Consider the following 15,409-nt stretch of genomic DNA (forward strand, 5'->3'; position numbering starts at 1 on the left):
CCTCCACTCAAGTCAGCAGAACCAAAATCTGCAGCATTCTACTCAGTAGATCCATCAACTCCTGATGAATTTGCTCTTTTAATAAGCAAATTGAAATAGGGAAAAAAAAGGAGCAAAAGGGCAGCAACCAGTTAGAATCCTTGTTTTGCTCATCATCTGAAATGTGATTGGTTAAGCAGGGCAGCTGCTCCATAGTCTATGAACCTCTGTCCGTTGGTCAGCATGCTTTGCCTGATTTTGTTGTGTGTCCCATAAGACTTCATCATGGCCAGCAGAGCATTTTTACCTTCTCTGTCACTGTATGGAGCCTCACCCCCTCTTCCTTCTGCAGGGCTGCTGTGTGTAACGTGTACAGATATGGCCGTGTTGGCTGGGAACAATGGAGAGACGTGCTACAGCAAATATGGGGCCGTGTCCCTGAAGTCCAAGTTCTGCCATGAAATGGTGAGTGGTGCCTCTGTTACAATCTGCTGACTGCTGCTCTCCCTTCCACCTGCTTCTACAGTCACAATGCCCTGCAGCCTCCAGTCACTTCCAGGCAGCGGCTTACCGGGTTTGATGAGTAAAGGGAGATTTTTGCATCAGAACACTTTATAGGCCATCTTATACCAAAAATAACACGCCCTGTAGGTTTAAAGAACAACAGAACTGCAAAGAATATGGAGGCTGCCATATGTATTTCCTTATGAACAATACCAGTTGCCTGGCAGCCCTGCTGATCTATTTGGCTGCAGTAGTGTCTGAATAACACCAGTAACAAGCATGCAGCTAATCTTATCAGATCTGACAATGTCAGAAACACCTGATGTGCTGCATGCTTGTTCAGGGTCTATGGCTAAAAGTATTAAATGCAGAGGATTAGCTTGACAGCCAGGTAACTGGTATTGCTTAAAAGGAAATAAATATGGCAGCCTTTGTATCCATCTCACTTCAGTTGTCCTCTGAGGTTAAAGGGAATCCAAAGTAAGAGACATATGGAGGTTGACATGTATGTTTACTTTTTTTATAATGCACGTTGCCTGGCTATCCTGCTGATCCTCTGCCTCTAATACTTTTAGCCATAGACCCTGAACAAGCATGGAGATCAGATGATTGACTGGATGGTTGTTTCAGGTGTGGGATTCAGACACTACTGATTAGAAAGATCAGCAGCAGGACAGCCAGACAAGGGACATTGTTTAAAAGGAAGGAAATATGGCAGCCTCCATATTCCACCCACTTCGGGTTCCCTTCAATGTATAGGAGCTAGGACTGGCCAGAACGAGGCAGTAGCTGTGCAGCCCTAGTTGCAGACAACTGGGAGTATAGGAGACAGTACACTCCGGTACTCAGTTGATGAGGGCACCTGTGTACTAGAAGAGCTGAGCTGGTCAGCACTAGCCCTGTGGTGTTTGTTTGTTTTTGTTACTGAGCATGTGCTAGTGGCTGCAGCTCTGCTGCTTTGAGATCTGTACCGGTCTGTGAATGACAACTATTGCATATGCTGTAAGTCACCAGGATGTGGCAGCAGCTGGTGGAGATTGGTGTGCCCAGTCCCCCCCTCCCAATGATATGGACTTAAAGGGGCAATATGGCGAAAAAATAAAAATTTAAAATATGTGCAACCATAGGCAAATGAGAAGTACAGTTTTTTCCAGAGTAAAATGAGTCATAAATTACTTTTCTCCTATGTTGCTGTCACATACAGTAGGTTGCAGAAATCTGACAGAAGTGACAGGTTTTGGACTAGTTTTAGGGGATTCTCAGCAAGGCTTTTATTCTTCATAAAGATATTCCTTAAAAAGGATTTAAACTATGATATGATGCTGGACGGCTTCCCTGCTCGCTACCCAGTTTTTTGGCAGTTGGACAGAGCAACTGCCATTCACTAAGTGCTTTTGAAAATAAATAAATCCCTGAGAATCTCCCATGAAGGGATGGGCTGGTCCAAAACCTGTCACTTCTCAGAATCAGAATCAGAATCATTTATTTCGCCAAGTGCGACCGAGGTCGAACCCGGAATTGGTTGTGGTTCACATGGCAATGGCAACATACAATAGACAGTAACATAAGCATAACAAACACAAGCGAGACAGAAAATAACGATAATACAGCAAGACAGGCAATAGTCCATCGAGACAGGCAGTGCCTACACATTTTTGACGGTCTATGCAGTACAATATGCGGTTTGCTTCAAGCAGAAATCTTCCGTGTTTGGATGTTGTGCTGCTCCTGGATAAGTAAGTTAAATGAAAAGAGTCCAAGAGGAGCACCAGGGTAATAGCTGGGTTCTTTACAGGCCCTGGCTCCAGTGTGCCCTTGACCGGGCTGATTGGCTAAGTTGGCCTGTGCGGCTGGCTTGCCGACGAGAGGCAGGAGTTCAGCAGGAGGGCTGCTTGGGGAAAAAAGGTGTCCCTACGCCTGTTAGTCTTAGAGCGGGTGGTCCTGTAGCGTCGGCCCGATGGGAGGAGCTTAAAGAAGCAGCAGCCTGGGTGGGATGGGTCCTGGGAGATCCTGCTAGCCCTTGTTTTCATTCTGGTGGTGTAGAGGAGGTCTAGCGGCGGCAGAGGAGAGCCGATGATCCTTTCCGCTGAGCTGATAACTCTTTGAAGCTTGTACTTGTCACTAGCGGTTGCTCTTGCATACCACACGATAATGGCGGAGCAAAGGGTAGCTTCAATAGTGGCAGTGTAGAAGCTGGACAGCAGCTTCTGAGGCATACCAAATTTTTTCAATTGGCGCAAGAAGAATAGTCTCTGTTGAGCCTTCTTCTGGATTTTGGAGGTGTTCTGCGCCCACCTTAGGTCGCTCGTTAGGGTTGTGCCCAGGAACCTAACGCTGGGGACCCTGGACACTTCAATCTCGTTGATGAAGATTGGTTGTTGTGTGGGGGAGTGTCTCCTGAAGTCCAAGATCAATTCCACTGTTTTGGCTGCATTTAGGACAAGCTTGTTGTCCTCGCACCATCTGCCGATTCTCTCGGTCTCGCTTCGATAATCGTGTTCCCCCGCCTCCCCTATGAGCCCAATGATAGTGGTATCGTCCGCAAATTTGATGACCTTTACGGAGTCCGCGGAGGAGGTACAGTTGTTGGTGTACAATGAGAACAGGAGAGGTGACAGAACACACCCCTGCGGAGCACCTGTGTTGGTCGTACTCACAGTGGAGAAGCAGTTGCCGAGCTTCACCTGTTGTGTCCTGTTTGAGAGGAAGTCCTTTACCCACGCACAGAGTGTGGTGCCGGCTCCAAGATGTGCCAGGTTGTCGATCAATATATTTGGGCAGATTGTATTGAATGCCGAGCTGAAGTCCAAAAACAGGATCCTAACGTAGGAGTTTGGTCTTTCAAGGTGTTCCGTGATGTGCGCCAGACTGATGTTGATGGCGTCATCCACGGATCTGTTGGCCCTGTATGCGAACTGATGTGGATCGAGAAGGGGGCTGGCGAGGCGCTTCAGGTGGGCAAGGACCAGACGTTCGAGGATCTTCATGACTATGGGGGTGAGGGCCACAGGTCTGAAGTTGTTGAGCTCTGTGTTGCCTGGCTTTTTTGGGACCGGTATGATTGTGGCCCTTTTGAGACAGGAGGGGACACTGCCTTCCGCCAGGGACCTATTAAAAAGGGAGGTGAGCGTGGGGGCCAGTTGGTCCGCGCAGGTTCTCAGGCAAGTTGGTGACACGCCGTCTGGGCCTGCTGCTTTCCTGGCATTGAGTCTGCGGAGATGGCGAAGTACATCTGCTTCCTGGACTTCTATTTGCACTAGGTCAACCTTGACCTGCGGGGAGGGCTTTTCCAAGGGTGCCGGGTTAGCCGGCTGCTTGGGATGGTGCTCAAATCGACAGTAAAACTTGTTTAGTTCCTCGGCCAGTGAGGTGCTGGGGGTCGCATGCTGGGGGGGTGGTTTGAAGTTCGTGGCTGCTCTGAGGCCTTTCCACACCTCACGTGGGTTGTTTGACTGGAGGAAGTGGCCCAGCTTGTCAGAGTAGGCCCTCTTCGCGACCCGCAATTCACGATTCAGAGCGTTCCTTGCATCCCTGAACTCGTCTGGGGTTCCGTGCTTGTGCGCCTCCTCCTTGGCTTTCCGGAGGTGGCGCAGCTTGCTGTTGAACCACGGCTTGCTATTTGGGAAGATCTTGAAGGTCTTTGAAGGAACGCACATCTCCTCGCAAAAATTGATGTAGGAGGTGATGTTCTCTGCCCATTCCTCCAGGGAGGGTGCCTCTAGGGCCGCCCAGTCAGTGCAATCGAAACAGGCCTGTAGCTCCGTCTTAGCCTCGGCTGTCCAGCTTTTTACGATCTTTACAGCGGGCTTTGTAGTTTCCAGATGCCTTCTGTAGGTGGGAATCAGGTGGATTAGGTTGTGGTCTGAGTTTCCCAGTGCAGCACCTTGGGTGGCCTTGTACGCATTCTTGATGGTTGTGTAACAATGATCCAGGATGTTGCTGTTCCTGGTGGGGCAGGATATGTGTTGCTTGAAGCGGGGCATCTCCTGACGCAGGTTTGCGCTATTAAAGTCTCCCAGGATGATGAAAAGGGCCTCTGGGAAGGCAGGCCCTTTTCATCATCCTGGGAGACTTTAATAGCGCAAACCTGCGTCAGATTTCTACTACCTACTGTAAGTGACAGCAACATAGGAGAAAAGTAATTCATGGCTTATTTTACTCTGGAAAAAACGTATTTCTTATTTGTCTATGTTTGCACATATTTAAAACTTTACAATTTTTCGCCATAGTTCCCCTTTAAGTCACTGATGCTTACAGTAAGGAGATCACCACCTGCTATACGTTGCAGCGGAATGTTTAGATTCCTCTTTTGCAATAACGCAATGTTTTTACAATATAGTTTTAGCTGGACCATTTTTTATTTTAGTGTAGATCTATGAAATTATAAAATCCCTGAACTAAAGAATGTAAAACCAGTATTATCTATGTGCCTTTGAGTGATTTACAGCCTTTAGTTCAGTGGCTGGATAGTGTACTGCTTAAAGGGAAGGTCCAAGCAAAATAAAAACGAGTTTCACTTACCTGGGGCTTCTACCAGCCCCATGCAGCCATCCTGTGCCCTCGAAGTCACTCACTGCTGCTCCAGTCCCCCGCTGGCAGCTTGCCGACCTCGGAGGTCGGCGGGACGCATTGCGTACATTTTTACGCATTCCCGCTAGTGCAGGAACATTAACACACACATTTTTACGCATTGAACCAGTAACGCGTAAAAATGTATGTGTTAATGTTCCTGCACTAGCGGGAATGCGTAAAAATGTACGCAATGTGTCCCCCGACCTCCGAGGTCGGCAAGCTGCCAGCGGGGGACTGGAGCAGCAGTGAGTGACTACGAGGGCACAGGATGGCTGCATGGGGCTGGTAGAAGCCCCAGGTAAGTGAAACTCGTTTTTTCTCTAACCATTCTAGTGTATGGCCTTGAAATGAGAGAGACTCCAGGCTCCTCCTCCTGATGAAACACAATCAGCAAGAAGTTTAAAAGACCCCACCCCGCCCCTCTACCTTCAGTATTCTTGTGTTTCCGACCTACCAGGGGACACAGTCAGCTTCCAGATAGTCTGGGACAGTGGCAATCAGACAGATAATGAGGCTAGTAGGGTTCATGACCTCAGCAATGCCGGCGGTAACATGGGCCCAACTACACAGCAGGAAATTACAAAATTTTCTACTAGAAAGATGGGACAGGACACAGAAGTCTCTCGACTTAAAAGTAGCAGTCCCGGACGAGATAAGAGAGTCATTAAATTGGTGGATGCAGAGCAGCAACCTACAGCAGGGCAGATTATGGTCACAGCAAAAGGTGGTAAAAATAACAACGGATGCGAGCAGCAAAGGATGGGGAGCAGTATGCGGCTCGTGGCAGGTCCAGGGGACATGGAGCAAAGAGCAAGAACTAGAATCCTCAAATTCAAGGGAGATGAGAGCAGTTCAGTTGGCATTGCAGAGGTTTCACCAGCAGATTCAGGGAAGAGAATTGCTAGTGTTGTCAGACAACATCACCACGGTAGCTTATATAAACAAGCAAGGGGGAACGAGAGCTCAGGGTCTATTGAACATAAGTATGCAGACGCTAGAGTGGGTAGAAAAAAGGGCAATATCAATCTCAGCGGTTCACATAAAGGGCAGCCTAAACACGGAGGCGGACTATCTAAGCAGGAACACGATAAAACAGTCAGAGTGGGCCCTAAATCAGGAGATATTCGAACAGATTCAGGAAAGATGGACAGAGGCAGAGATAGACCTGTTCGCAAGTCCAAGGAACAAAAAGCTGAAAAAATTCATGTCACTGCACAGGAACAGTCAAGCAGTGGCCATAGATGCACTGTCTCAACCCTGGCCATACAGGACAGTATATGTGTTCCCACCGATACAGTTGATAGCAAAAATACTAGGAAAGTGGGAAGAGGAAAACGTGAACATGATTTTAGTAGCACCCTGGTGGCCCAAGAGAGTGTGGTTCAGCCACCTATGGAGAGAAGCAGGAGGTCAATACCTCAGGCTACCAGACAGGAAAGACCTTCTACATCAAGGTCCCTTATATCATCCAAATCCGGAAGTATTCAGTTACACAGCTTGTTATCTGAGGAAGAGGTCCTAAGAGCTAAGGGGCTGTCGGAAGAGGTAATAAAAACCCTTCTGAAGTGTAGAAAGCCAGTCACGCAAAAGATCTACAGTAAGATGTGGAAGGCATATGTAGCATGGTGCAGGAAGAAGAATAGAGTTTCAAATTCCATTTCGGACATTTTAGAATGTAGAAATGGGCCTTGCAGTAAGCACACTAAGAGTACAGTGTAGAGCATTATCTTTCTTTTTAGACAAACAGCTGGCTAGGGTCACGCTGATTAAAGATTTTTTTAAGGCAGTGGAGAGATCAAGACTAGGTAAATTGAAAGTTGCACCACAGTGGGACTTGCCGTTAGTGTTGCAGATGTTAATGGACAAACCATACGAGCCGTTGGAAGAATTAGATATTGGAAGGCTTACGCTTAAAGCTCTATTCTTAACAGCAATTACCACGGCAAAAAGAGTAAGCGATATGCAGGCTTTTTCTATTAAGGAGCCTTTTCTAACAATCTTGGAGGACAAGATAGTGTTATTACCGGATCCTAATTTTCTCCCAAAAGTGGTTTCTGACTTCCATAGGACTCAACAGGTCATTTTACCTTCCTTTTGTCAGAGTCCGGCAAATGAAAAAGAAAAGAAATACAGCTTCCTGGATGTAAGGCGGACTATACTTCAATATCTCAAAAAGACGAGAGAATTTAGAAAAACCAGCCACCTCTTTGTAACATACACAGGACCTAACAGGGGTACACAGGCTTCAAAAACAACACTCGCAAGGTGGCTAAGGAAAGTTATTAGTGAAGCATATCAAATAGGAGGCAAGGAAGCACCGCACAAAATCACGGCACATTCCTCTAGATCAATGGCCACTTCATGGGCAGAGAAGGCAGGCGCATCACTGCAGCAGATATGCCAGGCAGCCACTTGGAAGACCCCGACAACGTTTATGAGGCACTACAGAATAGATGTTTTATCGGGGCAAGATATGATTTTTGGCCGTAAGGTGTTACAGGCAGCAGTCCCTCCCTGATGTAAGTGGAGATTACTTGTCTGTCTCTCATTTCAAGGCCATACACTAGAATGGTTAGAGAAAGTTTAGTTTAGACTCACCGGTAATGGTGTTTCTAACCATTCTAGGGTATGGCGTACATCTTCCCTCCCTCTTTTCTATCTTCTAACCTAAAGCACACTTGGGTGTGATATTATATAAAGTCAGCAGTTAGGGCACTGGGGGGTGTCTTGGTGGCCTTATTTCTTGTTGACGTACTGAAGGTAGAGGGGCGGGGTGGGGTCTTTTAAACTTCTTGCTGATTGTGTTTCATCAGGAGGAGGAGCCTGGAGTCTCTCTCATTTCAAGGCCATACCCTAGAATGGTTAGAAACACCATTACCGGTGAGTCTAAACTAAACTTTTATTTTGCTTGAACCTTCCCTTTAAGGGCTCTGCCTCTGACACAGAAGACCTGGGTTCAAATATCTGCTCTGCCTGTTCAGTAAGCCAGCACTTATTCAAAGACTAGACCTAACACTGCTACCACCTATAGAGGGTGCCCCTAGTGGCTGCTGCCCTGTTGATTTGAGTCCGCCAGGAGAAAAGCACGATATAAATGTTCTGTTTTTTGTTAATTTCCCTAATGAGGCTTTGCGTCATCCCTTTTTTTTTTTTTTTTCAGGCCCTGCGTATCCTACTCCATAGCTTGGACCTGCGCTCCAACTGTTACCAGCGTTACATTGTGCCTCTGCTCAGTATTTCTGCTGATTTCTACATCCGCGTGTTTGTGCGAGTCTTCACAGGACAGGCCAAGGTAAAGATGTCTGCCAGGTGAGCCTACCGCTATCTGCAGACTTGGATGATCTCTGTCGTTATATCACAATAAAAAATAAACTCCTTGCTTACCTCTCGTATAGCAAACAAGCTCTGGTGTACAACTGTGTGGGATGTGGAACGTTCCACCTGCAACGCATGGGGAGAGCTGTTGCCCATGGAAACAAGTGAGTTGCATTATCATTTCTCTGGACACAAGTATGTGATTACCTCTGTCTGTGAAAAGAAGCCTTTGTTACTGAATGCGCTACAGCCATGTACACATTCTAGGTGGTTCCGATCAGGGCTTTCTCTGCCGAGAATGTACAGTGGCACCCAATCCCCCTCGATGCATCGGTGATCAGACAGTGCTCGTCTCAGCCAATGGCATTGTTCTGCTACTCGCCCCATTCACTCTGTTCATATGATGCCCCGTTGACCCTCCTTCCCCCTCCATAGCAACAGAACATGTTGCTACCCTATAGGCTAGCGACAGATGTGTACAGCTCTTGGCTCCAAATGTCCGCTGAAGGGATCAAGTCCCTGCAGGCAACAATCTTCAATATTCTCAATAGTTTTGAATACGGAGGGTAAATTTACCTGTGAACAGCCTCTGGCCATTTAAAGTGGACCCAAACTCTTGCGCATCACACAGTGAAAAGTCTTAATTTCACATATAGGTGATGAAGAAATTCACTGCTTTGTGTTCTGTTTGTGTTTAGGCAGATCAGCTTGCCTAACTAGTTCTTATCAGCAACTGTGAATAGACTGCTGGAGAGCTCTACCTAGGCAACTGTCCATATTGTAAACATAGAGGCTAAACCCTTTGGCAGGGTTCACACTTACAGGTATTTAATCGCAAAATGACCATAATGTATTGGGCTCGCAAAAAGTGCATTGGTATGTTTTTTGTTTTTTGTTTTTTTGTTTCAGTGTGTTTTTAGGTGTTGAAAAAAAATGCTCAGTAAGTTCATTCTTTCTGCATACTGTATGCAAAACGCATTGTTCTCTTCCTTGCCCCGTGCCATAGTCCCAGCCCCCCCCCCCCCCCTTCCATATCAACAGAACATGTTGCTAGTCTGTAGGCTATTGACACATCTGTACAGCACTTCGTCCCAAAATGTCACCTGAGGGATTTAATCCCTGCAAGCAAAAGTCATTTGTACATGCCTTAGCATTATTCTTCTGTCAAATATGATGATCTGTTAGTAAAAGGCATCTTCCATCAAGACACTCTGCCTAGGCAGGAATCCCGAGGCTTGACTTACAGGTGCATTGTGGGAGAGTGATGTCATCTGTGACATGGGGGTTTCTTTTAGCGCCATCTTTTTAATAAACTATAAGCATGTTTTTGTGTTTTTGCCTGAAACCATGTAGGACCAAGTTCATATGATTTATCTGGTAATGATGTCTCCTTGTTCCCACCAGCATGAAATACTCTGCTGGCTGCGGCCCACCTGTGGAAATGAACTGTTCATTCTGCCAGCAGCGACACCAGGTAGGGTTTAGGTTTTATCCAGTATTGGTGTATACTCTGTGCACAAGGACACCGCCTGTCATTTATGGGCTTCACATACTGTATCTTTTAAAACTGCCCACAACGTTAAAGCAAACCTAAAGTGAAAATAAACATATGAGATAATGTATGTGTAGTACAGCTAAGAAATTGAACACTGGTAGCAAGGAAAAGGGTCTTATTGTTTTCCAGTACAGGAAGATTTTAAAAAACTTCAGTTGTTATCTATGCAAAAGAACTGCTCTGAGCTATTCAACCCACTGGATCGAATACAGTCCAGTTTTCTGAATAACGTAAACAGCCAAGGAACCGTGAGAGACGTCTTGATATAGAGTTTTACTGCAGGAAAGTTCAAAGAGTTATTATTTCTGCTTCGTTTTATTGCTTGAAGAGGAGCTGTCAGCCATGCTATCTCAGGAAAAAAAACATAGAAGTAGATAAATACTTGCTCTACTTGCATAACACATGTGTTGCACTGCCCACGTTTTGATTTTAGTGATTTTTCTACAGTAAAAAAAGAGAAAATCCTTCTTAGCATTTTCCATTTTAACTGTGGCTATTTTGAAGCCAATCCTCATGTCATTTCCTCCCTTATGCTGGGAATACACGAGTCGATCCGGCGGCCGATTAGCCGCCACATCGACGCCCGCCGCATCCCCGCTCATCCGTGCGGGTCGATTACCGCTCGTCCCCGCCTGCGCTCCTTATCAGCTGCCCGATTCCCTGCCATTGTCCGCCGGCAGGGGTCGAGCAGCGTGATCGGACCAGCTGAATATTATGTGCTGGCCGGATCAGTTGCTCGATACACTCTACAGAAACGTACCGTGTATCCCCAGCATAACTCTCCTCTGTCTGATTTGCCCGCCCTTCACTATAGAGAGTGCATTGTCTCAGCATGAGAAACATTGGCCAATCAGAGAGGAACAGAGGTGTGGCAGGGGAAAACAGGAGGAAAAGAGGCTTCACCCAATCAGGCTTCATTAGTTAAGTCTGAGGGGAAGTAGAGAAGCAAAAAAGGACAACCCAGCATGCCCTGCAACTTCCTTTTTTTGTGTACCAAATAAGTCCGGTAAACTGGGGAATTATCATTTATCAACAATAAAAGTAATAGTGATTTTATCTTTTGGATTGCCTGATTAGCGTCCTCATTACTTGTTTACCAGATAAAAGTAAAGAATTGATTTTTATGCCCGACAGTTACACTTTAAAATATAGAGTGTGGTTTTAAAACTGCAACTGTGACAGTATGATGCAATGTTATAAAAAATAAATTAAAAAAAGCTATATAACTAAAAAGAAAAATGAGACTCTCTTCTTTGCTACTAATATTCTATTAATAATCCATATTACACATACAATTCATTATAGCATACGTTTTTTTTTTCCACTTCACTTTCATGTAGACATGATACTGCATTTTACATTTAGTAATACAACTATACAATCTTCTTATACACCCACTTGCACTAGGATTGGGTTGTACTGAATAGCTCTGTGAGTTTCAGCATGGTGCAGTCATACAGTATCTTACAAAAGTGAATACACCTCACATTTTTGTAAATATTTTCTATCTTTTCATGAGCTAACACTAAAGCTATGACACCTTGATACAATGCGGAGTAGTCAGTGTACAGCTTGTGTAACAATGTGTGTTTGCTATCCTATCAAAATAGGTCAACACACAGCCATTAATGTCCAAACAGCTGGCAAGAAGCGAGTATGCCCTTAAGTGAAGAAGGTTAACATTCTGCCCAATTAGACTTTTTTTGCGGCAACCAGGTGAAGAATACAAAGACAAGTGTCTCTAGCCTACAGTGAAGCCGGGTGGAGGGATGTCACGGTTTGGGGCTGCATGAGAGCTTCCGGCACTGGGGAGCTACAGTACATTGAGGGAACCATGAATTCCACCCTGTACTGTGACATACTGAAGCTTATCCCCTCCCCTCAGAAACTTTGCCGCAGAGAAGTATTCCAACATAACAACCCCAAACACACCTCTAAGATCACCACTGCTTGCAAAAGAATCTGAGGGTAAGGGTGCTGGACTGGCCAAGCCTGAGTCCAGACCTAAACCCCACTGAGCATCTGCGGGGGCAACCTCAAATGGAAGGGAGGGGAGAGCGCAGGGTCTCTAATATCCACCAGTTCCGCCACTTTTTGTTGCCAGCTGTTTAGACATTAATGGCTATGTTGTTATTTTGATGGAACAGCAAATTTACACGGTTATACAAGCTGTACACTACAAAGCATCAGTGTCATATCTTTAGTGCTGTCCCATTAAAAGATATAACAAGATCTTTACAAAAATGTGAAAGGTGTACTCAGTTGAAGAGGAACTCCAGTGAAAATAATAAAGTGCTTAATTTTTACAATAATGATGTATTAATGGTTTAGTCAGTGTTTACTCATTGTAAAATCTTTCCTCTCCCTGATTTACATTCTGACTTTTACCATATGGTGACATTTTTATTGCTGGCAAGTGATGTCACTGGAAGAAGATGCTGCTTGCTTTTTCGGCAGCTGGAAACAGCTGTTATTTCCCACAATGCAACAAGGCTTCCACGGTGTGATGTACCTCAGTGCTGTGAGGCTCTGACCTCACACTGTGGGAGGGGTTTCACCACAAAATCAGCCATACAGAGCCCCCGATGATCAGTTTGAGAAAAGGAATAGATTTCTAATGGGAAAGGGAGTATCAGCTGCTGATTGGGATGAAGTTCAATTCTTGGTTACGGTTTCTCTTTAACCATTTAACCATACAACTGTACGTGTATGCTGCAATGCTCTCTGTCTTGTTTTTTATTTTTGCTTTAATTGTTTTTATTGTTTATATGTATGTACCATGCTTAACTGTATGCAATGCTGCACTCTGCTTAATTGTACGCACAAGCTGTAATGTTGTCCTATGTATGCTTTTCCTATGTATGTGCCATGCTTAACTGTATGCTATTTCTTGTTTCTTCATCAACGACCCTGTATGCGCCAAAACCAATTCCGGGTACAATCCACCGTTGTACTTGGCGATAATAAATTCTGATTCTGATTCTGATTTCCCCTCCCCTAGGACGAGTAACTACGCCCCTGCAAAATGCCACAACTCTGTGCAGGGGTGTAGGTACTATGTCCCTTCTGCCACGTCCCCCCTCTTGCCCCCGCGCTTGGTACCGCCGATTGCCCGCCGCTAGATCAGTGAATGGGAAAACAAATCCCATTCATTGATCTAATTCCCTGTGTGAATGGCTGCAGCCGTCTAATTAAACGGCTCTGCCATTAATGAATCCCGTGCGCATAGTGCTTCCGTTTCCGTGCGAAGCTGAAGTCACCAAATGGGGCCAAATTGTAGTATTACATCACATTTTTTTTTTTTCGGTTTATCATCCCGTTACTTTTTTTTTTTTATTAACCCCTGGCCTCCCACACTCCCCTAAAGTTACCATTTTATTTTTTATTTTTTTTAATTAAAAAAAAAATTACAAATAAAAAAAAAAATACTGTACATAAATAGTTACCTTAGGGACTGAACTTTTTTAATATGTATACAAAAACTGTATACTACAATTACTTTATAAATTATGGGCTTGTAATTTGGGGTAGGTGCAAAACTTAAAAAATGCACCTTTATTTCCAAATAAAATATTGGCGCCATACATTTACTAGGGAAAAAATGTTAACGTTGCAATAACCGGGACAAATGGGCAAATAAAATGTGTGGGTTTTAATTACGGTAGCATGTTTTATTTTGAAACTATAATGGCCGAAAACTGAGAAATAATATTTTTTTTAAAAAAATTTCTTATTATTCCCATTAAAACTGAGTTAGAATAAAATAATTCTTAGCAAAAAGTACCCCCCAAAGAAAGCCTAATCAGTGGCGAAAAAAACAAGATATAGATTGTTTCGTTGTGATAAGTAGTAATGAAGTTATAGGTGAATGGAAGGAGCGCTGACGGGTGAAAATTGCTCTGTTTTTTGAGAGGAAAAACCCTTTGAGGTGAAAAGGTTAAGATACTGTACACCACTGCCACCTTATTGACTAATTGGGTCATCAAAATATCTACCTTACTAGCCCGGCCTGTGTCACCTGTAAGTCGTATTATTATGTATTGTATTTATAAAGTGTCAACATATTATGCAGCACTGTAAAGGTGGCCACACACAATACAATAAAAAGATCAAACTTAACAACAATTCCATTAAAATGATTTTCTACAGAAATTTTTTTTTTTAAATATTTTTCTCGTTCAGAGTGCAAAGCAGGTAATTGGGGTGCCGGCAACACTAAGTTAAAATGGTCGCCGTGTAGACCGCAATGTCAAACGCAGCACCCAGGGTGTAATTTGGGTGCCGGCAGCCCAATAAATATCGGAATTAGGATGCCTCCAATTAGCGTAAGGGAGGGGGTATTTAGCGGCGAAGGTGGTTAAATCAGCTGCGATAGCGGTGGGGTTTGTAATTATCGGTGGATATTGCAGTGGGGGTTAGGGTTAGGCATCGGTATCAGCTGAGGCCCTAGTAAGGCCATTGTAAAATATCAGTAAAAATCACTGATATTCTACTATCGAAACTACAAAATGATCCATATTAGAATATCCGTAATTTACCGATATTATTCTTGTGGCTGTCTGTGGGCATAAATGCAAAAATGGCGCCAGGAAATTTGGGGGCAGGGTGAAGCCGGAAAACTGCTCACCCTGCTCCTGCAAAAGTCCCAGCGATGTTCATAACTATTCCCCAGAGCCGGGACAAGGTCCTCCAGCACCCAAGGCTGAGACAGCAAAGTGCGCCCCCCCATCCCTCCCACCCCAGTCGTCGCACACTGATTGCTATGAGACTAAGAGATGCCCCAGGGCCCACAACACCTTAATCTGTTATCTGGCTTGCAGTCACTGCAGTATCCCCTTTTTCTTATTTCTCTCTGCTTCAAACACAATAGGGGAATGATAGCTGAGTGAGTTGTGCGCCCCCCTCCTACACTGCGCCCTGCTGGAGCCTCTCTTGCCTCATCCTCGGCCCAATCCTTATATTCGCTGTTACACTGATAAATTTGACTGTTTTTAAAGTAATTTGGCTCAGTCTTTTGAAGGTGCCCAAATTGCTGTCTGAGCGCCACTACAGCCGTAATTCACATTACGGCTTTGTGGCACATGGTGCACTCAAATTTCCCTGTGCTGTTTCGATCTCCGGGGGCCCAAATTACTGTTGCACCCCTTTTTTAAAGAGACACTGAAGCAGAAAAAAAAATTATGATATAACGAATTGGTTGTGTAGTACGGATAATTACTAGAAGATTAGTAGCAAAGAAAATATTCTCATATTTTTTTTCAGTTTTATAGTGGTGTTTTTTTTTGTTTTTTTTTTTATTTGCATCCTTCTCTTAATATTTGCAGTGTACACACTACTCAGCATTCTAAATGATTTTACAGAGCAGGCCAGTGAACTATTGACCTGTCCTGTGAGGAGAAAAAGAAAATACAGTGACTAACAGTTGAGATAATAAGCTTCGGAAGACAGAGCTGTCTGCAACTTTGAAAGTCGTGGAGCTCAATG

At 44.7% G+C, this 15,409-nt stretch overlaps 1 protein-coding gene across 1 annotated transcript in view; it reads left to right on the forward strand.

Annotated features, from left to right (window-relative positions):
• The window catches only part of TRMT1 (tRNA methyltransferase 1), a 60,395-nt gene that overhangs the window by 23,561 nt on the left and 21,425 nt on the right, over positions 1–15,409 (forward strand). The window contains exons 7-10 of the mRNA XM_068274208.1: positions 332–444; positions 8,216–8,364; positions 8,451–8,534; positions 9,775–9,844. Of these exons, the coding sequence (XP_068130309.1) occupies positions 332–444; positions 8,216–8,364; positions 8,451–8,534; positions 9,775–9,844 (416 nt within the window). The remainder of the gene's footprint in view (positions 1–331; positions 445–8,215; positions 8,365–8,450; positions 8,535–9,774; positions 9,845–15,409) is intronic.

This window comes from Hyperolius riggenbachi, chromosome 3 (genome assembly GCF_040937935.1).
Source record: "Hyperolius riggenbachi isolate aHypRig1 chromosome 3, aHypRig1.pri, whole genome shotgun sequence".
NCBI classification, from domain to species: Eukaryota; Metazoa; Chordata; class Amphibia; order Anura; family Hyperoliidae; genus Hyperolius; species Hyperolius riggenbachi.